Source organism: Lates calcarifer, linkage group LG20 (genome assembly GCF_001640805.2).
Source record: "Lates calcarifer isolate ASB-BC8 linkage group LG20, TLL_Latcal_v3, whole genome shotgun sequence".
NCBI classification, from domain to species: Eukaryota; Metazoa; Chordata; class Actinopteri; family Centropomidae; genus Lates; species Lates calcarifer.
The window spans coordinates 22,238,795-22,261,941 of NC_066852.1; the positions used below are offsets into that span (position 1 = coordinate 22,238,795).

Sequence of the window (23,147 nt, forward strand, 5' to 3'; positions counted from 1 at the left end):
TGTTTTATTACATTATGAGTCTGTGAAAAACAAATAAATAGGGCCAAATAAAGCAAGTCTGGAGAAATCTTGGATCATCATCTTTATAGGGTTGTGTCCAAAAATCCCATTTGTGTCATTAAATTATAGATTACCTCTAAAAAAATAAGAGTCTAGGTTGATGCAGTGATCTTAATATTAACAGTTTGTACTCCACCATGCTTTTTGTACTGTAGTGTCCAGATGCCCTAACCTTACCTCCCAAGCTCCACTCATCAAGAACCCACCTCAGACTAGTTCTCAGCAGTGTCTCATCTGAGACTAAAGTACAGAACCTGAAATGTTCCAGTCACAGCTGATGTAACTGACAGTGACAAAAAAAATCCAACGTGAGAGCTGTCCATGCTTCAGTTATTGCTACTTTCTTGGCTTCCATCAGATTCTTTTTCAGAGCTGTAGCTGCATATCGTCTGAAATCATTTCAGTCACCAAAGCTATTATTTGTTCCTGTTATTTGTCACATGAGCATTTAGGTACAACAAATTCAGTGTTTTCCATAAGCACCAGCTTGTATTTACTCCTTTTCATGTAAAAAAAAAAAACAAAAAAAAAAAAACAACAAAATATGTAATTGTGCATACAAGTGTATGATATGCAGATAATATTGGATAGCTATGAGGTATGAATGAAGAAAAATATTGCAAGTTACTATAGGAATATGTTAGCAATGTTACAAATCAGAATTGTAAAAGGTTTGAAATGCTGAGTGAACACACTGTTGTAGCTTTTGTTTAAAGTGTTGCATATTAACATTACTTCTGCTTCTATATCAAACTTAATCAGCAGAAGTTAAAGTGTAGCTTCTTTATGTTCTGGATGGATCGTGTGGTCTAAATAGTCAGTTATTAAGGCTTAAGGTCACAGATGCTGAGCAAAATAAATGACATTTTTCCTCAGTCCTGCTGCTCTCCAGCATCTTCTACCACTTTAATGACATTGAAATATAACAGAAATAATTTCACGCTCTGCTAATTATTTTTTATTCATGAGGAAATGGACTTTGTTAAATAAGGTGCTGAAGAAACAAAATAGTTTAATTGTTGTAATTTGAATGTGTAGAACAGACCTTTATTTTACAAAGGGTGATTCAGCAGTTTAGTATCACTGTTTCTTAAAGTTGGGATCTGCCAGAAACAGACTTAAAAAAACCAGCTGGAAAGTGGATCCTACATCTTCTATAATGCAACCAATGGCATCTTTTTATCTGGCCTTTTCTTCTTGGTAAATGTCCCAGGTTTTTCAAACTTCAAGCCCTCAGTTTAACACAGGCTTTCTGTTACACTTTTAAGCCCCAGCTGACGGTTACTTGGGTCATTCTCCAAGACTTGACAAAGCTCCTCCAAAGACACAGAGGACATTGTACAACTGTCTTCACAGGCTGAGTAGTTCCCCACCAGACAAATGAACTGACTTTTATGTGTAAAATAGGTGAAGTGCCCCTTTAGAAATCCACAGAAACCAGTGTTTCCCCTTTACAAGTTTTGTAAAGTTGTATGCTTGGACAAAAATGATTTATTTTGTGTGAAACACATTTTATTGAACTAAAAAACTAGAAAACTGTGATAAGGTTCATGCTCTCAGTAGTTTGTATGGCTGGTAGACAGTCAAGCCAAGGCGTTACCCACACTGTCACTGTGGCTTGTGTCTGACAAGATGAGCATTAAGCACCTCTGCTGTCAAAGTAGCTCTGAGATGAGATGTATTGCTGGATGGGTTGACACTAACACATGATCTCGCTGTCCTCGTCTGTGTGTGTGTGTTTGTGTAGCTGAAGGCAGTGGAGTGATCATAGTGGTGATCATACTGTGTCTGCTGCTGCTGGCCATCCTCGGCAGTGTTCTCTACTTCCTTCATAAGAAGGGAAAGATCCCCTGTGGACGCTCAGGGAAGCAGGAGATGTGAGTACTGTCTCCTCCGAATCTGTCTGTGATGCCTACAGATTTTATCATAGTGTCAAAAAAGTGATATCTGTGTAGCCAGAGCTTGATGCATCTTATTCCTCTGTTGTCATCAAGAATACATTACTGAGCCACACTGTTGTACTCAATGACGTGTTTCTTCATTCACAGAAGCACGCTACACCCCATAGTAAATGTGTATTAATCCTTTTGCTGAAAATAGTCCCAAACAAACACACTGTTTACTCCTGTTTGAGTAAGATGTTAAAACACACAGAAATAGCTTTATTTTAAAATCAAAGCTCATATTTGTGAATGTGACTCTTGACTCTTAGCTGCACTTAAAACCTTTAAATTGTCTTGGAGTAACATTTCAGTGTGTGTTTCTGGTTCTCACAAGATGTTCTTGACAAAGACCCTAATAGATTAGACTGGTTAGAACCTCGGGATGGGTCGGGTCTCAGTTCCTCAGCACTGAGTGAATCTGTGAAGGCCTCTAGTGCCAACTCTTGTGTCTGACTGTCTGCAGTACCAAAGAGAAGACCACCAAAGATGACATTGTTGTTGAGATGAAGACCAACACAAAGAATGAGGAGGCTGTTCTCCTAAAGGCTGTCAACGGGGACAAAAAGGGCCCTAATGACCAGGTAACTATTGTGCTGGATCAACAGGGTGAATGATTAAAACTGCATTCAAAAGACCTGATAGTGTCCAATAGTGTAATAACTGCAGCCATATTATGAGTGTGGCTGGACAGTGTGTGTGCACAAGTTTGTGTTACACTGATGTCCTCCTCTGTGTCTCACAGTGAAGTCCCCGGAGGTTCAGCAGTGATGTTGTGCAGCAGGAGGCAGGACACATGACACCAGCAGTCAGTGTGAGTTGGAGCAGAGGAGGCAGTTGGCTCTCCCACTGATCTGAGACCTGCAGGGTAACACCACCCCACAGTCTGGACATTCCCCCATCATGCTTTGTTCTCAGCAGTATTCAGTAGATTTTACACAGGTACACTCAACCACATCCACACACACATTACAGACACAAACACACAGGTATGTATGTACAGATGTGTATTTTCTTTTGAACGAATGTTTGCTTCCTCAACATTCAGTTTCTCTGGTTGTTTTGTACTATTCCTCAAAATATGTTCAACTCTTGGCTGTTGTTCAGTGTGTGTACGATGATGTTTCTTATGTATCATCGACTTCTGTTTTTTGTTTTTTATGAAAGTGTATATATTATATATATTTTGTTATTTAAGATATTTTGGCACTCAGATTTTCATTTCATGGTAGCGTCTGGGTCATGTGCATGTTGATCCGTGTTCATGGGTCCAGGTGAGTTTTAGGACGGGAGGTGATGTCAGAGACCAAACGCTAGCTGCTCCTCTGTGGCTGCTCTTTACTGTCAGTTCAGTCACACTGAGAGGAGGCTTGTCAGTGTGTTTGCTTCAGTTTGATTTTTGATTGACTCCAATATTTGCAGAAATTGAGGTTGAAATTTTCCTCTAGAATCAATGTCTTGTTTTGGTGGAAAAACCTTGAGATGCAGGATAATCGTATCAGTAATATCTATAAAACCTGTCAATCGCACACGCTGGCGGCCTTCTTTTGCAAACTACTGTCAAGCCCTTGTACTGTTTGTAAATACATGTAGTGTACAGACCTGCTAGTGGTGGCCTTGGACTGTTACTGGAGGTGAAAAGGTCAAAGGTTAGTGATCTGCTGTGCCTGTTTTTGAGAATGCATCATACACTGAATTTGTTTTTTTGGTTTGCTCTGTGTGTTTTCTCTGTATTTCCACTGAGAGCTAGTCGGGCCTGAAGAAGTGTTTCAGTGTTTCATGTTTAAGCCTCATGCTACAGATAATGGTCTGTACACTGCTGCTGACCAGGGTTTTACATTGATTTTTAGTAGCTTTTGTTTGTTTCTGTGCAGTTTGAGAATCAGCAGACACTTTGATACTTGTTCCACTTAAATAATCCATCACAGTGAACTTGTAGTTTTCTGTACAGAGTTCAAATAACAGCTATGGTAATGCAGTTTTTACTGCAGAATGATTAGAAAAGTCTGTTCTGCTTTACCATGAAACTATCATGAAGCACTGATGGATTACTGAACATCAGGACGTTTTAAGGTTTAAGTGGAACTAACGTAAAGCTACGGCTGCGGAAGGTAGGAATACATAAAATGTTAATCTACAGCTCTCCTCAGTTGGTCAGGTATTATTATTAATTTTGAGTCATAGAGCTGAGAGTCTGGGACGTCAGCAGTTACACAGAAATCACTGATGATCTTTGGAAAATCCAGAAGGTCATTGAACAACACTTAACAATGTTTTGAAGGCGTTTACTGAATCTGGATCAGAAAAGTACAAATCGTCTCGTGTGAATTAAAAAAATGTAAATGTTTTGTATTATCAGTTGCATTTTCTGTACTCAGTTTTTCATTCATATGGTATTTTCTCACACTATCATTTGTTTTATTTTTTTGTTTGTTTTTTTAAATCCAGAAGGGTTTTGAGGATTCTTGAAATCATTTCAGAGCAGTGTGAAGTGTCTTTGAAATGACTCTGGGTTTTTAAAAGAGGTCAGAGGTTTATGTTCCAGTAAAGTTGTTGTTTAGATCTGTGACTAAAAAGTAATAATAAGAGGCACAAGCTTGTGCTAATCTACAGCATGTTAAGATAAATGGTTAATGTTCCTGATTCATAGTAAATTGGCTAAAACATGCTTTAACACTGGTATTCTCCTCATGGCCCATGTTGTGAATATGATATGCTCACTGTGTAGTTTATTGTGAAAAGATTTTTGATTTTTGTTGCTGAGAGTGCTACATTGCCCCGATGACTTGCAACATTAACACAGTAGTGACATGTTTCCTGTTTTCTTTGTTTTGTTTTATTCCACTGAGTTGAGATGTTAAATATCCAGGTACAGGACGTCCTCAGGCAAGAAATGTCCTCACGTGAAGTGTGATGCTGTTATTATGGTTTAGAAAAGCTGCACAAAGCCATAACACCAACCGCCTCCTGTGTGCAGTCAGAGGTTTCTGGCCTTTTCAGTTGAAATATGACATTCTTTAAGTGTTCTGGATTCTTCACCAGTGGGAAAACAAGTTTGAAAGTGAACATTGCAGTTATGTTCTTTTCTTTTTTTTTTCTAAATGTGTGTAAATTAAAGAACTGTACATGTGATCCTTTGATGCTTGCGTTTTTTTATATTTTTTGCAAGAAAATAATGCCAAATAAAAATGTTTCATTTAAAGAGAGACAGTTTTTTCTTTTTTTGCAGAGGTATAAAAGAGCAGTAAGAATATAATCACTTATGGACTTTTCTTTTGCCCGAGGGCTTAGTGTGAGCCCGAGCCACAGGGAGTTCAGTGCGAGCCCTGTGTTAGCGCTGCACAGTCCCACTGTGAGGAGACAGGAAGGAGCGCTGCCTCCAAACCGCTGTCAGCACGAGCTGGAAGTGACTCTAACAGTAGCTCAGATTTCCATCTGGAGTCTGGACAAGGAAGGACCGAAAACACAGTTCACATCTGCAACGAATTCAGGCACCGTTAAGCTCAGAGGTGCCCTTCTCACTGCAAAACAAACCAGCCATTCTCTATTCATTTAGCATGAAGTGTACAACTCCAGGTGAAGAGTGTTGATGTCTTGAGATAAATAACAGTTAAGAAAATTTCTATATAGTGAGAACTGCTTTTTTTTTTTTTTTTTTTTTTTTCAGTCATGCATTTTCTCAGCTGACTACAATAGTGTCTTCTTTGGCATGACCACTGGGGGCGCTGAAGTCTGAAATTGTCTGAGCTGCGTCAGTTTTATGATTAAAAACTGACCCTGTGTTTTGTGGATTATCCAGAGTAACTAGGACAGTTTCTGGAAACAGAGGTTGATGTTGAAAAAACTTCATCAAATGTCAGTTTCAGTGCTTTTAGCACCAGAAACTAATTTTCATTCGCATTCACTGTATTTACAGAGACGCAGATATCTGACAACCTGGACAAACATGGTGCTGGAAGTGAATGTTAAAAATAAACAGTTACTCCATTCCTTACTGTAGTCGGTGCATGGTCTTCAGCATTACATTCATATCTCTTGAAACTGAATGTTACTGCAACATATGACGGCCTTTAGTTACTGCAGACAAAGCACAAGGATCAAATGTTAAAGAAAATACTGTTTAATTAAAAATCTTAATGGCTTAGGCATGAAAACATGGCAACACAATGAATGCTGAGGATATTAAAAAGACAATAAATAAAATCATATTTACACAGGCAATAACAAAGCAATGAGGACAACTTTTTAGTAGGCAATTTCCTGTTGAAAAGGCTAGTTAACATGTTTATACCACATATCATTAACCAGTGGATCTGAGCCAACACACCAGCTGAGTTTACCAGCGACTCTTGAGGGGAAATATATGTGTGTATATGCATGTGTGTGTGTGTGAGCCAGCGGAGCCTCTGGCAGAAATGTCGGCCTCAAGTGTATCTTCACACAGCGGCACCTTCATGGTCAAGAGTTAGTCCCTGTTAGTGTTCAAAGGCTGAGATCAAGTGAGAGCAAAGCCTGACGACACATCCTCTCTATATCAAACCAGGCTGAGGGGCAACATAAAGGGCAGCTTGCTGCTTTGAAATACTTTTGGTTTTGGGGCAATTAAAGCTGTAAGATTTCTGTGGAATCACAGCAAGACTGAAAGCTGAGAGGCCAGATTCAGCCTTGTCTGCAGGGATGTGATCAATCTACATTTTACAACTCAACATAGTCTGAGTTTTACTGTTTTTTACTCTTTACTGCATTTTCTTTTTGTTTTACATCAAAGTGTCCACAGTACTTTCATGACATTAGGCAGACTTCTGTTTTCTTCTTTCAAGAGTATGGAGGTATCACTGAATGGTTTCTGCAAACTTGTTTGCATATTTCAGACCTATTTTTAGAGGAAAATACACCAATGTCTGTATTATAACAGCCTAAAGAATTCAGATTATGAGCCAATAAGTGACAAGAAACTGCACAGCTGCACCTTGCACTCGCAAAAAATAAAGGTTGCAACTTGTTAACAAATAGTTCCTCATAACTACAAGAAAACTAAGTCATACTTGCAAGTTAATGTCTTTCTTTTTTTTCCTCTGCCAACTGCAGTGTACTACCCGATTAAAGACAGAAACTGTGTCGCCATTACATAGTTTGTCCACCAGAGAGCGCCAACAAGCTAATTTTTCAATTGCAAAATGTCCAACTTAGTACATATTTTGGTAAAAAAAAAAAAAAAAAAAAAATCAATCAACCAAATTTATGGGAAATGCCAATAAGAACTGTAATAACTTTAATATGTAATTTGGGCTCTAATGACCAGTTTTGGATGCTAGCTGCGTACCAAATGACCCCATGTGAAGAACCTACTTCAAACTCCTGATGTAACTTAATGGAAGAGACGAAACACTGTCAGAAAATGGCTCTGAATAAGAAAAACCGAAGCTGTGCAGATTTCCACTTTTGAGCAGTAAATGTGGAGTAAGTGTTGTGGTTTCTCTGCTGACATGTGCAGGTTGTGACTGAAAGAAGGCACATTTACTGTGTATGTTACTGCAGAAATCATGTGACTGCTGAAGATCTATTTTGGACGAGAAAAAGGAGAAACTGCTCTCATAGCTGAACGGGAAACTTCGGACATGTTTCCCTGTTTGTGTGAGAAAGTGGAAATGAGACGCTCAGCCCTGTCTTGTCTCTGGCAGTGTTCCTAAATGTGCACATTAATATGGAACAGTCATTTTTTTTACAGTGAAAATAGAGCTTCACTTACTATATATTTGTATTCTGCACTGATGTAGTCCTGGACTCAGATCAGACTCCCTGCTTTGATGACTCAAACATCTTTTCATCTTTGCTCTAAATGTGCCTGTGATCATGTGGTTGGGTTAATATACGAGCCCTCATGTAGAAGACATCAAAATCCCACTGATGGGGTGATGCATCATAAAAAGTAAAGGTGTGGTGCCTGGGAGTGACAGCTGCTCCTTATTGGTCCACGGGGCAGAAATCTTAACACCTGAGTGACATCCATAAGTTTAGAGGACTGTTCAGTTTATCTCAGTTTAATCTCTGTCTTCTTTTGGATATTTTGTTGGAGAATGGATGTGGATGAAGTCTATGACCTTGAATCAAAGACCTGAGACTCAGACTAGCCCCGATCCAACTGGAATTGGACTGGAAATGGTTGTAAAATGTATGATAGATGGATTATTGTCACCAAATCTCAGGAGTTTGAAATTGGAGGATGTGAATGGGAGGGAAAAATAGCAACATTGATTTAAAAATATTAAATAATAGTAGGTTATATGTAAATCTAATGCGAGTAATGTAACAATAAGAGAGAAATTCAATCACTGGAATGTTTTTGTAAGAATGTGTCCCTATGTGTCCTTTCAGCATCTGTTCATTCATCAGTACATACAACCCTGGCTTATTACTGAGTACCTGAGTCCACATGACAACACACCACCTTCAGTTTTTTTTTTTCTTTTTTTCTTTTTTCTTTTTGCATTTAGAGCTCAATGTAAAATCCCTTCAATTTGATTTCTCAGTGAACCCAGTGAAGCTGTTCTGGGTATAAATGTGGTACTGATCTAAAAAGTATATAAACATGTGAGAGGAAATCTAACAGCTCATGTTAAAAGTCTTTTCACTTTTTTTAGTAAGAAACTATGAGTATACAGAAGCTTTTGACTAAATAAATCAGCCTTCAGTGTCAGACCACCTCGAAAGGCGGCAGGAAACCAGGGAGTTAAATGAAAAGATGAACTTCTCAAAATTCAGCCATTGTTAGTACCACACACAGCACAACATGTTATTAGAGTACTTAAACATTAAACTTTGTTATTTCATTATAGAACCATCATTGATCCGGGAGCTGAGAGAGGAGTTATATGGAGTCGTGTTCAACTTGTGGAATAACCATCAAAACGAGAGCGAACCACGGTGACGCGTACGACATGAAGCCCTGCGATACTGCACTGCAACTGAACATTCACATTCATCAGCGTACGAGCGTGCGCGCACACACACACACCACAGAGTTAATCACTAATTTCCGACCGAACTGGCGTCGCTACATATTTGTACGTCACAATTTTGCTGAGAAGCCCGTGAAGCACCAAAACTGATCGGCTGCCAGCAGTGGGACACCGAGTCAAAAAACAGCGATCCACAGGGTGCATCCACTGATTTAAAAGTCAGTGTAGCTTCAACACATAGCTTAATGAGAGAAGGTACTCAGACTGAGGGAGGGAGGGGGGCACTGGCACAGCACGAGTCGACCTCAGCAAAGTACAGCAGGGTCAAAGCTTCGCTACAGAGAGCGCACGTTCAAGGCTTTGATTCTCCAAATATGCTGCGTTCAGGTCATATCAGATCGAACGTCTGCCTCCAACACTGAGCTGCTCCTTCAACCAAACTGGACTACAGGTTTGAACCAGCCGAACGATGGATACCACCATCCCCATGCTGCTTCTGCCTGGGCCAGAAACCTCAATCTCCAAGTGGCAATTACGAGTAAACAAGAGATTCTGAGGCTTCGATGTCAACTACTTGGCAAGGGCAATAACAGTAGTCCAAAATTATGTATCTTCACTCTAACATTCCTCTTAGAAAAGCAACACCTGCTGCAGTTTGTTCCGTTCGTTACACATGACTTTTTATGGGTATTTCAATGTGAAGCTGTCGTATTGTTCATCTTCTGATATGATGTGAACGCAGCATTTCTCCTCACAGTAAAAACTTCTAGCGAGTATTCGTGGCCCTGCAGGAAAAGTGCTTGGTAAATGCTATCCATGATAATGGCACAGAGTGGAGACAAGAGACGAGACAAAGAGGATGAGCGTCGCTGGAGCGACTATGTGGCGATGTGTGCCGTGGAGGGGATGGAGACGAACTCGCGCAGGATGTTCTTGGCTGTCTCCAGGTTGTTCTGGGCGATCATCAGGGCTTTCTGGATGTCCTGGATGGAGTAGCCTTGGGACATCAGGCATTCAATCTCCCCGTTTAGGGCCAGGGTTCCGGGGCCCGCAGGAGGAGGAGGGGGAGGAGGAGGAGGAGGGGAGGGGGCAGAGGAGGGACCGGGTAGGTCCGGCAGTGGGGCGGGATAATCATGGTTTAAAGGCCGAGGTCGTCGGTCGGAGTTGGCTCGCCGTGGGAGGGGTTTGGGGGGGCGTTCAGGGTCGACACTTGCTGCAAACATACCTGTAAACACATAGTTAAGAAGAATTGACATGATTTATGGACTTGCACTACACAGACTAGTTGTGTTTTACCCAAAGACAGAAAATTACTTTAAAGGCATAAAAGCTTGTCACAAACACATACTGGCTTCTACTGCACTGTCAATGCTGAGGGTGCTGAAGGCAGCTGAGGGACCGCCGATATCTGACAGGGTTCTTCTGGTGGGGGCTAGAGGGAGGACCGGTCTGGGACAGTCATACTCGTAAATGTCCTCCACGCTGATCTCCTCCCTCTTGTCCTGGGAAACCACGACTGAATGTTGAGGGTGGTCTGAAAAACAAACACCACAATGACGACGACCTGTAGTCAACATCCAGTTCAGTCCTCGTACAGTGAGTGACAAACAGAACTACCTGTACTATGTACTATACTGTCCATGAAGTAAACAATACCTCACTTGAAATGTCCAGTTTATGTTGACTGACTTATTTAACCATACAAACACTGTTTCCTCCATTTCCTCTGGTTTACTTAAGAAGCCACTGAGCAATTCTTCTATAAGATCTCCTCTTATCAAAGCATCCACTATTGCATTAGTGGGAAAAATAGTGTGATTACAGTGAATAATAGTCCTTGTATTAAGGTCTTGGTGCCAGGGTAATACTCGTACAAGAATAAAAATAAGAGGACTGCACTTGGAGCACAATATTATTTTCTCTTATGACTGATATGTTGGTATGTTGTTACCCAGATCAGAGGTCTGCACTGTCTCAGATGAACCAGCCTGTGCCTGGATGTTGCACATGGACTCGTAGACTTGGGGGTCCTCAGAGTCACTATCACCTGCTTCACTGTTGGGACAAAGAGACAGAGAGGAAGAAAAACATTTATCTAGATTATCAGTCATCTAGATTTCTTTTTTTTAAATTATTTTAACTAATAAAGCAAAAACTGAAAATTACTCATTACATGTCTGAAGACTTATTACCAATATGTGAGGAAGAACATTATGAGTGGAGATACACTAAGTTACAGTAAAACAGTAAGTTTTATGTATGTTGAGTAAAACTTTCTGCTTGCAATAGGACAAAATAAGAGCACTACTTCAACCTGCCTCAAAAATATCAGGGTAAAAGCTAAGGTATAATTTCAGAGGTATATCTAGTCATTCTTGCTTTGGTGTGTGGATTCTGTTCCTGTATTTTAGACTCTGTCATCATTTCATCAAAGAGAATTTTTTCTCAAGCAGTGCAGTTTCTTCATTTTCTTTAAATTATTTAGGGGGTGAAAAATAGCAAATAAGTAAAAGCGAGGTATTTGTGGGTTTAGGAATGGGGCATCCCTGGACAAACAAAACTGAAGCTCCAGAGCTCCCTGGTGGACATAAAAGGTACTACATTACTGCAGCATTTGGATCAGCCCTTAGTTAACATTGTCCACCCACCCAGCACTTTATTATTGCTTTTTCATTCAATTATCCAATCAGCAAATCATGTGACAGCAGTGCAGTGCATGAAATCACACAGATACAGGTCAGGAGCTTCAGTCTGCTGCACATCAAACGTTAGAATGAAGGGAAAAAAGTGATCTCAGTGACTTTGACGGTGGCATGATTATTGGTGCCAGATGGGCTGGTGTGAGTATTTCTGATGCTGATGATCTCCTGGGAATTTCACACAGAACTACAACTAACTCTCCAGAGTTTACTGTGTGAAATCTGTGAAATACAAAACATCCAGTAATCAGCAGCTGCGTGGAGGCGGGGGGGTGTCAAAAGGGAATGGCCAGACTGGTTGGAGCTGACAGAGAGGCCACGGTAATTCAGATAACCACTCTTTACAACTGTGGTGAAGAACTGAGGCTGCTCTGAGAGCAAAGAGAGACCTCTTTGTGGTAAACAATTGTGGAGCAGACAATAGAAGAAATGATTCTGATATTGTTATTGATTTTCTTTCATCTCGCTGCTGAATCCAGGATGCTGCTGGGGCTGGCAGAAGCTTAATGGTAGCCCGAAATAGCATCCAACACACCAAAGAACTTTGTAGTTTTTTGGTTTGCTCCACTGCACACATTCTGATCCTTTATTTTTCTTTAATCTTGTTTAATCTTTTTTATTATTTCTCTGCGTTGTTTGGCTGTGAGTTGAATCCTTTTATGCCAGATAAGGAAGCCCATACATTACAACTTATTTCCCTGTTTACCTGTCATTGTGTTGGTTTGCCTGGACCGGTGGTGGGGGCACCAAGGAGCCTGTTATGACCCAGGGAGCACCAGTGGCTGGAAGAGAGGTGGGACTCATGTACTCATTCTCCTCACCGTCAGATGACGGCCTCTCCCCACTCAACACAGCAGATGCTGTCAGAGACCTGATCATATGCAGACAACACAAAGCATGGTGGGATTGTTGAACACAAAACTTTAAACTAATCTGTTATCATGACAGCATATCTTTAATGTATCCATTTACAGCCATTTGCTTTTCCTTAGTTCTTGTCTCATGGTGTTAAAACCTCTCCACTGCACCTCACAGCAGCAGAGCTCCGTACCTTGCAGCCAGACAATAGACAGCATTGGTAGCTGATTGGGGTTTGCTTCCCTCTCCACCTGTTTCACTGCTCTGAGGGGTGGAGGGCAAGGCTGATGGGGCCTTGGTTGCAGGACGTGGGACCATGTAGTTTGAGGCCCAGGCGGGCTGGTCGGGGGTGGAGGGCAGGGGTCTCCTCTGGAGCCTGGAGTCCTGGCCAATCAGAGAGGGGCGCTCTGGAGGGGGAGGTGGGGGCAGCTCTCTCAGGGCTGGAGGCAGAGGTAGAGGCTTGTCTCTGTGAGTGGCTGCCATCTGGGGGAGAAAGTAGGAGAGATGTAAAACCCATACCGTACACACACACACACACACACACACACATACTTGGGCGTCTATACTGACGAGGAGTGTTAGTAGGGCTGGCAGTAGATTTTGGTGAGCTGGCTCCACACACACACACCAACAGTTAAGCATTCACATGCTTAACAGGAGCTTGACTTCCACATTATTGTGTGTTTGCATGAGGTGTTTGAAAGTCAAATCTGAAAGAATATGTGAAATGGGAGGGCACAGTCAACCAAATTAAGCTTTGTATGATTAAAATACAAACTTATTCCAGCTTAGATGAGCTTGTTGAAGTATTTACAAGATAGCTCTAATAAGTTGAGTTTTCTACTGCTCCGGTTATCAATCATTAGAATGCATGTAAGCCTATAAGAATGAAAAAGATGCACCTTTTTGGTCTGTCAGTCTGTTTTGAATGAAGAGGATATGAAACTACTACACAGTTTTCTTCTCCTTTCTGCTCATATTTATATTAAAAGTGTTATTATTGCTGTAATCATTCGTCCTCCCCATACTGACACCTCCCCACTTTTGTTTCCCCAGATAGTGTTTCCTGGTTGAGCTGCAGATACATAGAGAATTTTTTTAATGAGAGACAACCTCTGAAGGATACCTGCTTATTTGTTAAACTCAGAATGCTGCAGCCTCATATTAGTTTCACTGGAACTTTGAAATGTATTTTTACTCAGACTGAAAACTGTGGATTTTGTCCCCCTCTTAATAAGATTCTATAGGAAGAGATGGGGATTTTTTCACAGCCACTATGGAGAGGAAACAATTACAATGACCAGTAACTCTTGAAATGTAAGACAGACTTGAAAAAATGTGAACCTATTCTTGAGTTAAGCCCTAATCCACAACCAGGGGGTCTGACACTCTGTTCCTCTTAAGTTCATGCTCACATACACACACTTACTTTGGCTGTGGCTCCCTGCCCCAGTGCACTGTGGGAGCTGGAGGGTCTCTGCTGCAAGAGATCTAGTCGGGGGGGCACTGGAGGCAGCTGAGACACTGGAGATGGTGGACGCTCAACCTGCGCACACACACACACACACGCAGACACACTTAGAGATGTTGCCCAAAACCAGCTACAAGACTTTGTGAGGCTTTTTGACATATAAACCTTTTGTATGTTGTGGTCCTCTTACCTTGGTGCAGGCCAGCCTGCTCATGACAAGGTGCTGGTCCTCCAGGCGATCATCTTCTTCTTCTTCATTCCCAGCAGCTTCTGCTCTGCCGGACCCCTGGAAACCAGCAAAGGAAGCCCCGCTGGCCTTCGGGTGGAAGGGGTCTACTACAATGGGCTCTGTGCCTTTAATCTCACAGCGGCAAAATGGGCAGCCTTGACCCTCCGACTCCTGATATGCACACACAGGGAGCAAAATTTTACATTTAAGAGAGCAGAATAAGGCCTTCATTAGGTACTCAAAAACATTTTGCAAGTGAGCACTCAAGGGACACACAGGAGACTTTGAAACTATCAATGTGAAACAGCTGGAGAGACTGAGGCAGTAAAATTGCTGATAAAAACAAAGTAGTACAAAGTAATACAATGTAAAATCTATGATACAGATGTAGAAAAGTGGTAAAGAAGTGAAGGAACTATTGACCACAATACACCTACAGAGAATGCAACTTAACATACTGTATGTTAGGACTGCACCCCGCTCAGAATTTTGTTGGTCAAATCAAATTTGGCTGTTCAATACAACCATTCGATTTTTCATACAGATGTTGAGCTTATGCTCTTTGAGCATCTGGACACTTTTATTGTGAAACATAAGTGCAGGAAGCATGTTTCACTCATGGTAACTTAAAAATGGCAAAGAGGAAGTAAGTGAGAAGAATTACTGAATAAAATAATTTCTGTTCAAGAAGAGAGTTTGTACACAGCTTGTACTGATGGAATAGTGCTGTGGAAATCTTCATGTTTCTGCATTTTTCAAGACAGCAAATAGGAGGAAGTGTTGCTTTTGCTTTGACATGAAACAGCAAAATTTTAACAAGATAGCATCAGATACAGCAAGGCTTATTACAAAATAAGAGGAAATATAAAACTGGGGAAATTTTAATGAAAGGTCAGTATGAAATATGAACCTGTTTCAAACAACTGCCTGGTTATCTCTGCAGCTGGGGAAATTTTATGGTAATCACAAAAGACTGATAAGCAATATTTGGGACCCATATTAATTTTTCCACCAGAAAGCAAAAGAAATATGGACTTCCCTTCCGTCTGTTAAGATTTACAGAGCTGTTAAAAACCAATGCAATAAATTTAATAGTGTGAACAGACAGCCTCACCTGCCAGGCAGTTAGACAGGAAGTGCACATCAGGTGCCTGCAGGGCTCGATCTTCACATCTTTGTCGTTCTCTGCACAGATCTTACAAAGCTGGAAAGTGGAGCCCATCTCACAGTACAGCTCATACTGCTCCTGTAGGGACGAAGCAGGGAGAGGAGGACACAAGTTGTTTATATGAAAGATTGTAGTTAACACTTACTGGTCACGTCACTCTAAATCTAAAGGGTTACATACATTCATTATCATCAGTAAGATGTCATTTACTCATAATTTTGTATTGAAAGTTTTTGTCTTTGTCTCTGTATCATAGTGTAACACAGTGGCACCAATTTGCCTTATGCATCTTTTGCCTTATGCACTATTGCACAAGTGTACTCTGCACTAAAAACAGATGGTTGAAATGCTTGACTGGTTTCCAGATGAGAAAACAAACAAGGCCCAAACCTGAGTAACTTTGATGTGGTCCTGTGGAGAAGGTTCACACAGCCCGGTTAGATCTGGGTTCTGTGCACGGCCATCTGGGAACAAATAGCTAGAGAAACATTGCATACATTAAACACACAGATACACCATAAAAGCCATAACCATAAAACCAAAATAATTAGATGAAAGACACTAAAACCCTCCAGGAGTTGGGAATAATTCTTTGTGGCTTTGTAACTACAAGAGACCCCTCTGACATTACACAAGCAGTTTTTTCTATTGTTCATTTAAAATATTCAGTAGAGCAGCTCTAGGATGACGAGCCCCCTGCCTCAGTTGAATGGTGCAGTATACCAAACTGTAGTTCCTCTCATGTCCACTAGATGTTGGCTTCCAAACATGCTCACGGTGCCTTTTATTTATGTCGCACTACCACATATTTATTAATTCACTGGTCTGGTAACAATTGTTTGAAAACACACTGAACACACAGATCAACAGGAATGCAGTGGGTTATACTGAAGCAGTGATTTATATCTGTTTTGATACGTTTTCTAATTGGAATCGATTGTAGCTGTTCTGAATCCAAACTGACAACAGCTGCTGTCCTCCACCAAGGAACACGCTACAAACATTTTACCGCCACCTTTTATGGCAGTGGAGAAATGTTTCATACTTTAGGGATATATTTTAAGTGGTGAAGCATTCCTTGAATGTCATACAAGATGAATGCTGTATTACATGACTACAAAAAATGCCTCACTGTCAAAGCTCTATGTGCTGATATTTTTATTGAAAATATTGTTTTTAATTTTTACCAGTGATGTATGTTAATTCTGCTGGATACAAATCTTTTAGCTTAAAACCGAGTCCCCTGACCTAATCTCTGGTATAGTGGGGAGTACACTTAAGTGACACTAGAGAGCCAAAGTGATATGTGTTCTATTTGTAATGAACACAAATGATATAAACAGTGTTGTAATCATTCCACATGCGTTTCTTGGTTAAATGTGAAAGCTGTGTTTAGCTCACATTCAACAGACTGCAGCTGTGACTCTGACCCTCTGTCCCCCAAGTTATCACAGAACATTAAAAACCTACGGTCTTAATATTGCATCCACCAATGAAAAGATGTTTTTTGGTTGTTTTGTTTTCACAGAAATATATTTGACAAGATAGCCTTAATAACAATTAGTTTAAGGAGGGGTACTTTCAGTATCTTTCCCCCACATTAATAAAAGACAGTGACATTGTCTCAATATGCCCACTAAAAATAGCTCTTTCCATCCCCATTCCCCCCAAAAGATATAAATTGGTGCCCTGACAATGCGTTGTAGTGGAACTCACAATCCCTCTCTGTATCCATCGATGAGGGCTTGGAAAAGTGGCTTGTTATGGGGGATGGTCTGCAGGATGTTCCCATCAGCTGTCACGTAGCCGATTGCCCACTGGCCCAGCCGGGTGCAGCTCAGCCTGAAGATGTAACTGGAAGAAAGACAACAATGTCAACCAACAGTTCACAGTCAGTGTTCAACTGCAACAACATGTTTAGTGCAGCTGGGAATCTGACTGTTGGACTATCCCTCTTAGATTCATCCAAAAATTTCCAAACTTTTTTTTTTTTTTTTTTCAGAGATGTATTGTGAGTATCAGTGGTTCTAAGCGCTCGCCTGTGTCTCACCTGCCAGGCTTGTGGATGAACCTGTGCAGCCGGGCCTTGACCTCATCATAGGTTAGGAAGGCCATGTAACCGGGGTGTGTGACTGCCAGACTGTTCCAGTTTCTTAAGAGAGACGACCATGGCTACAAAAAACATGCACACACATAAAATTTTCACAATAAAGATAGAAACTGTTTTCAGCTTTACTGCCCAAATCAAATCTCTAGCAAGTGTTTATTTAACTTAATCATCTTGAAGCCATAAAAAGTACCTTGTGGAGTTTGATAGCTACTTGCACCCAAGTGGGTCCCTACTCATTAAAGCATTCTTGTGGATGCATGCGCACAAGCACATGAGTGACACAATACACACTCCTACCAACGCTTGGCAGCAACAATCCAAGAAATGCAGAAATGCACCAACAAAAACAGGGAGGAAGAAGACTACTGGCAAGAACAGATGTAAACAAACCAGGTTTTAAGGTCAACACTGTGGCACTGAAAGTAAACATAACTTTTGTTTACAAGAAAATTCCAAAAGGCACATTTAACTAGTAATCTATAATGAGAATAATCAATAATTAGCCACAACAATGACCAATAATCATTTGAAATCACTAGTGAGCCTATAAAATTAAGAGCTCCAGGCTTTCACTTTGCTTCAACTCAAAACTTAAACATGTGCAAACAACAGGCTCACAGTACACACTGCTGGGGATACGACACAAACTTTGCAGTAATCCAAACGTCTGCAGCATAGCAACCTTCAATCTTGATGATATGAATGTCATGACTTTCCGCTTACATGTAGAGTACATCTTATCTAGCTCTGCATCTACATAGCAGATCTATTTCTGTTGCACTCACTATAAGAGTGATGACCCAAACTGATATTGTGGTGTCAAAGCAATCACAGTTATCAGACATCAGGCCACAGCTAAAATTGCAAATGCTTTTCCTCTCCACACTGCATCATTGTTTTATTTGAAGGTGTCTGATGTTCTATTTAACTTTTCATTCACACTGGGGATTTCTGAAGAATTCATAAAGATACAGTTCACTCTAACATGGACTTGTAGATACCATGACATGATCCCCAACCACTCTACTGTTATGATCCTTACCTGGAAGAGCCTGGTGAAAATGTCAAACTCAAAGACAGAAATGTAGTCATTGCAGGTGAGGTCGATGGTGGACTTCAGGGCCATGGCCTCCAGGCCCGAGCTGATTGGGTGAAACTCGTGGAGAGCCTGACGAAATGTCCTCCATGGCACTATGGTCCTTAATGGGTGGGAGGGGGCCAGAAAGTAACAGATTTAGAACCAGTCAGACGGGGGCCGAATCAAAAATACAAACTTGTAAAACTAGTTCTAATCAAAGAACTCCAGGTACGAATTTGCTAAAATAATGCATAAAAAAGACCTGATTTCCATAGTTTCAGTAGAACTTTATAAGCACAAACAAAAAACACAAACTTGTGACATTAACTTTTAATACCAATCTAGAGTTTGTTCTCCAAGTTCATCTTCAGACATCTTTAAATATTTGATCAAGTAGAAACTCACTTGTCTCCAAACGACCTTCTCCAAAATTCAGCGGCGTCAGCTTTGGTGATCCTGAAGTTGTCACCCTGAAATAGCCCATTGGGGAAGATGGCTTTTAGCTCCGCTAGCATGTGACTAAAGACCAGAGACAGCTTGGTCAGGTTTCGCCTGAGTAAGAGGAGAGGAAGAAAGAGAATGAAAGAAACAAATGCAAGTTAGGAAAAGGACATTATCAGATTAACTTCTAATATTTGTCCAAAGTCACTTGTCAGAAAAATTACAGTCATTTGACAGACATGAATGTCCATTACGAAACAAGGAAAATCATATATGTATTTACAGTGCTGATCTTTATTATTCTTCCCAGTTCCTCCAAACGCTTCTCAGTCACCCACAACAACTTCCACATACTACGACAGACAGAGGTGTCATCCAGACTTTGAGATACTCAGTGGTAGTAGGGCCTGCATTTTTAAAATCTTTTACACTTAGTAAAATATTCCACTTTTTCTACTTATTTTAATATGCAAATCAAAGGGTGTAATGTTAAAGTGACAGATTAATAGAAAATTAGTTGGCAGATTAATCAATAATGAAAACATGAACTGGTTACAGCTCTACATTTCTAACTGTTGATCTGAGATTTTTATGTTTTCTCAAGCACTGGATCACTGCTAAATGCAGCCCACTAGTTTTAGTTTAGTATAGAGTAGTGTGAGTGATTCAACCTCTAGTACACTGTAGGCCAAAAGTCTTATACTATTGAACTTTTGGTTTAGTAAATAATCTGGCTAAAACAAACCTAACCCAAATCAAGTTTTTAAAACTGTCTCCTCATAAAAGAGCCACAACAACGAATCTATCTGCATACAGAGTGAACATGGTACAATAAACTGACTTTACAAAAATATCTTGAACATGACCACAGCTCTGACCCTGAGGTCTGACTATGAATGCAACTTTGATAGTTCACGGGACTGTACTTAGTAAAGCCTTAATCTGCTAAACAACGAATAAACAGTTGTTGATGCACAGAATATATGTAAAAATGCTGCTTGATAAAAATCAAGAGTGCACCAGAGGAAGGATGAACTTTTGCTTAGTAATGGCTTTCTGAGAAACAGAGGAAGTGAATGTGATTGCGACAGTTTAATCACGCCTTCATCATACATTTGATAGATTTTCCTTCAGATTGGACGATTGGTCTGTTTTCGCCAAATGTCAGAGGATGTATTTCATCACAGTGATGGAAAGTGTAAAAATGTGTGGGTGGAAAAACTTGTTAGTAACCTCATATAGACATAATATAGCAAAGCATTGTCTTGCAGTTTCTTTCTTTAGATATTGTGGTTAAAGCCTTTTTCCTCCCACAAGGATGAATGACATTTTATCAGGACATAAGCCTACCTGGGCTGGGAGTTCTCCTCATACATCCTCTCCTTGGCCTCCTTAAAAAGGCTCATTGTCTGCTTAGTCTTGTTGGTCAAGTTTTCCATGACCACACGAAAATACTCGTTCTCCCCGAGGATTTCCATTTTGCCCTCATATCTGGACAGAATGGTGCGTAGGTGCTGGTAGGTGTCCGGCAGCAGGTCCAGGATGTAGGGTGGGCTGTTCTTCAATGCCACCTTGGGGTTCTGGCACAAACGCACCACCTGGATAGGAAACACAGTGGCCCAGAAACTCTTTTAACATGAAAACAAAACGACACATGAATAAAGACTAAAACCCTCAGTCCTGGTATAGTGGTATAGTGGGACTGAAAGACTGAACTTTTAGGTTTGAGGGGAGGTTATGAGGTCATTAAAATATACAGAGACAACTAGTGGTAAGATAAGAACCTTTGAGAATGCAGCCCCCTGATGTGTAACTATGGTGAACTCTTGGTCTTGATGGACAGACATCACCATCTTTGAAGGATAATTCTGGTCTATTACATCTTTAATTTCCCTAGTATTGATTTCTTTCAGTTTTAATAACATCACACTCACTCAAGCTGAGATCTGGGAACACAGTGACACGAGCAGTAGATCAAAGCTGAAGCAGGAACTGTAAACTGTGATGAATAAACAGTTTGGGTAATAATTTTACTATTCGCCATTGTTTTCTGTTGAAAATGGGAAGAGATCTGTTTATATGACTGCTTGTGATCCCTGACATTGTTAGAGCAATACTGCCGTGTTCCCAGAACTCAGCATTTAACTTGGTGAGTACAACCTTTTTATTACTGCTAAGAATGATGATCGGTGATGGGAACACAAAACCCAAGTTGTAATAAGTAAAACAGCAAACAGTATTAAATACTAATACTACTAAGACTTCCTTAAGTCAAAGTTCACCAAACTGCATGTCAGCAACTTAACCAGGAGCTTTCACACCTTTGGCTTTGTTAAATGATGAGTGTAAAAACCAACTGATTCTCAATTTAGCAGATTTTTTTTTGAGGCATTTTACTTTTCGCTTGGGCAGTAAAAACAGGAACAGTGAGGGTTTGTGGGCTTTCTTTTATAGCAATGTATAATAGATGTTCATAAATAAGTTGTGACAGCAACAGACTGTGTACTTTTAATGTTTGCTTTGCTTTACAACATGACACCTTTAAACAAATTTATTGTATACTTCAGGGCCTGAGGGAAAAGAGTTTGAGATATGGATGAAATAGCATGATGATAACAAGAATATTTCTCACAACGTATGCAATAATTTGGAAAATGTATGCAAACAATATTCAGTAACTACTTCTGTCAGTTTTTCATTACAATATATTATCACAATACAGTTCCACTGTAAAGCAATAAATTCTTTTACCTTATTATCACAGTCCAAAGAGGAAGCATATAAGCCAGGTAGAAAAAGTTTTAAAACCTCAAATAGCAAAAGGGATCAGTCAGTGCCATGTGACATGATGACACATTATACCTTAGGTGTAAATAAGGCAGCACAGCCACGTTCTTCCACAGTACAGGTATGCAATGTTAAACTGTACTCTGTCTGTCCTCCCCTCACAACATATAAATATACTGTATCTCTCTTTTAATCTACTACCAATTATAGGGTGTTCCTCCAGAGATATCAATGGGCCCTTGGTGTTTCTACAAAGTCCATAGCAAAATGAACAGATAATTTGTCTCTGTGACCTAATTCAGTGTAAATTATTCCGATGAGAGAGTGCAGAGATAACAGACAGCTCCACGAGTCAATCTGCCAAACTGAATACCAAAATACCTTTATGAATGAATTTCTGGCTTTGGTAGTACCCTTGTTTATTTTATATAAAGTCAATTTCACACTAGGTTAAAATAAATGTGTATAGGTAGCTAATATAAAAGTTTAGGTTTAAGATGGTCACGTCTAAACAATTTTAGCCATGATGAGAAAAGAGGGACGTGGCAGTGAATACTGACACTGTCAGCTGCATGTCTTACATGATTATAACAATTTATTTACTCTATAAACGGTGTCAATACCTTATCCATGAGTTTCCAGCATTTCTCCACCATTTTCTTATCGACCACAGCAGGTTGGTGAGGCTGGAGAGGCTGCTGGTGGGGCTGAAAGGCGTCCTTCATCAAGCCGATGAGACCGGCGCCCCTCCTCGGATTTCCGGCCATTAAATCGGTCGGCGACCGGGGGTTAGCCCCGGGGCTGAGGTTGACAACCAGAAATTATTTTTTTGACACGTTTTTCAATAAAACGACCACTGTTTTAGCGCCAAATCTGTACTTAACATTGGTAATAATTTGTCATGCAGAGGCTGTCCAAGAGCAGAACAAAAAAGGCTGTGTGTACACTGTACTCGACGCAGCTAGCTAACGAGCTACATTTGAAAAACCTCTCTCAGTGTGATTCGGTCGCAAAATACAAGCTCAGGACATAGTCGTTATGTTGTTGTGTCTGCTGTCAGACAGCTAGCTATCTCTTTCGGCCGACGACAAGATAAGGCCCCCTGAGAAATCAACCCGGCTTGTAATAAACTCAGGGTGTTAATAAGCCACATAGAGCGATCACCAAACAGGTTGTGCAGCAGCTCCAGCCAACGACAAGCCAGCAGCCAGAGTAAACAAGGATGTCCGGCAGCGACCTTCAAAATAAGGGTATGGACAGTGAACATATAAAGCTGTGTCTATTAAACTGCAAGGACTACAATACTACAATGTAATAAACACTACATGATAATAGTAAAGTAAAGAT

The 23,147-nt window shown here is 40.5% G+C and overlaps 2 protein-coding genes across 2 annotated transcripts in view; one reads left to right on the plus strand and one right to left on the minus strand.

Annotated features, from left to right (window-relative positions):
• mcama (melanoma cell adhesion molecule a) overlaps nucleotides 1-7,238 on the plus strand; it is a 59,259-nt gene extending 52,021 nt beyond the window's left edge. The window contains exons 16-18 of the mRNA XM_018691937.2: nucleotides 1,808-1,937; nucleotides 2,467-2,584; nucleotides 2,746-7,238. Of these exons, the coding sequence (XP_018547453.1) occupies nucleotides 1,808-1,937; nucleotides 2,467-2,584; nucleotides 2,746-2,748 (251 nt within the window). The 3' untranslated portion in view covers nucleotides 2,749-7,238. The remainder of the gene's footprint in view (nucleotides 1-1,807; nucleotides 1,938-2,466; nucleotides 2,585-2,745) is intronic.
• Nucleotides 6,105-23,019, minus strand: LOC108893685 (E3 ubiquitin-protein ligase CBL). The gene is made up of 15 exons (XM_018691936.2): nucleotides 22,424-23,019; nucleotides 20,364-20,611; nucleotides 18,978-19,124; nucleotides 18,537-18,693; nucleotides 17,435-17,556; nucleotides 17,101-17,238; nucleotides 15,775-15,862; nucleotides 15,331-15,462; nucleotides 14,178-14,387; nucleotides 13,946-14,062; nucleotides 12,710-12,999; nucleotides 12,365-12,529; nucleotides 10,911-11,014; nucleotides 10,308-10,493; nucleotides 6,105-10,184 (listed from the first exon to the last, which is right to left on the minus strand). The coding sequence occupies exons 1-15, from the start codon at nucleotides 22,565-22,567 to the stop codon at nucleotides 9,838-9,840; spliced, it is 2,595 nt and encodes an 864-aa protein (XP_018547452.1). The 5' UTR covers nucleotides 22,568-23,019; the 3' UTR covers nucleotides 6,105-9,837.
• Between the last annotated feature and the right edge of the window lie 128 nt (nucleotides 23,020-23,147).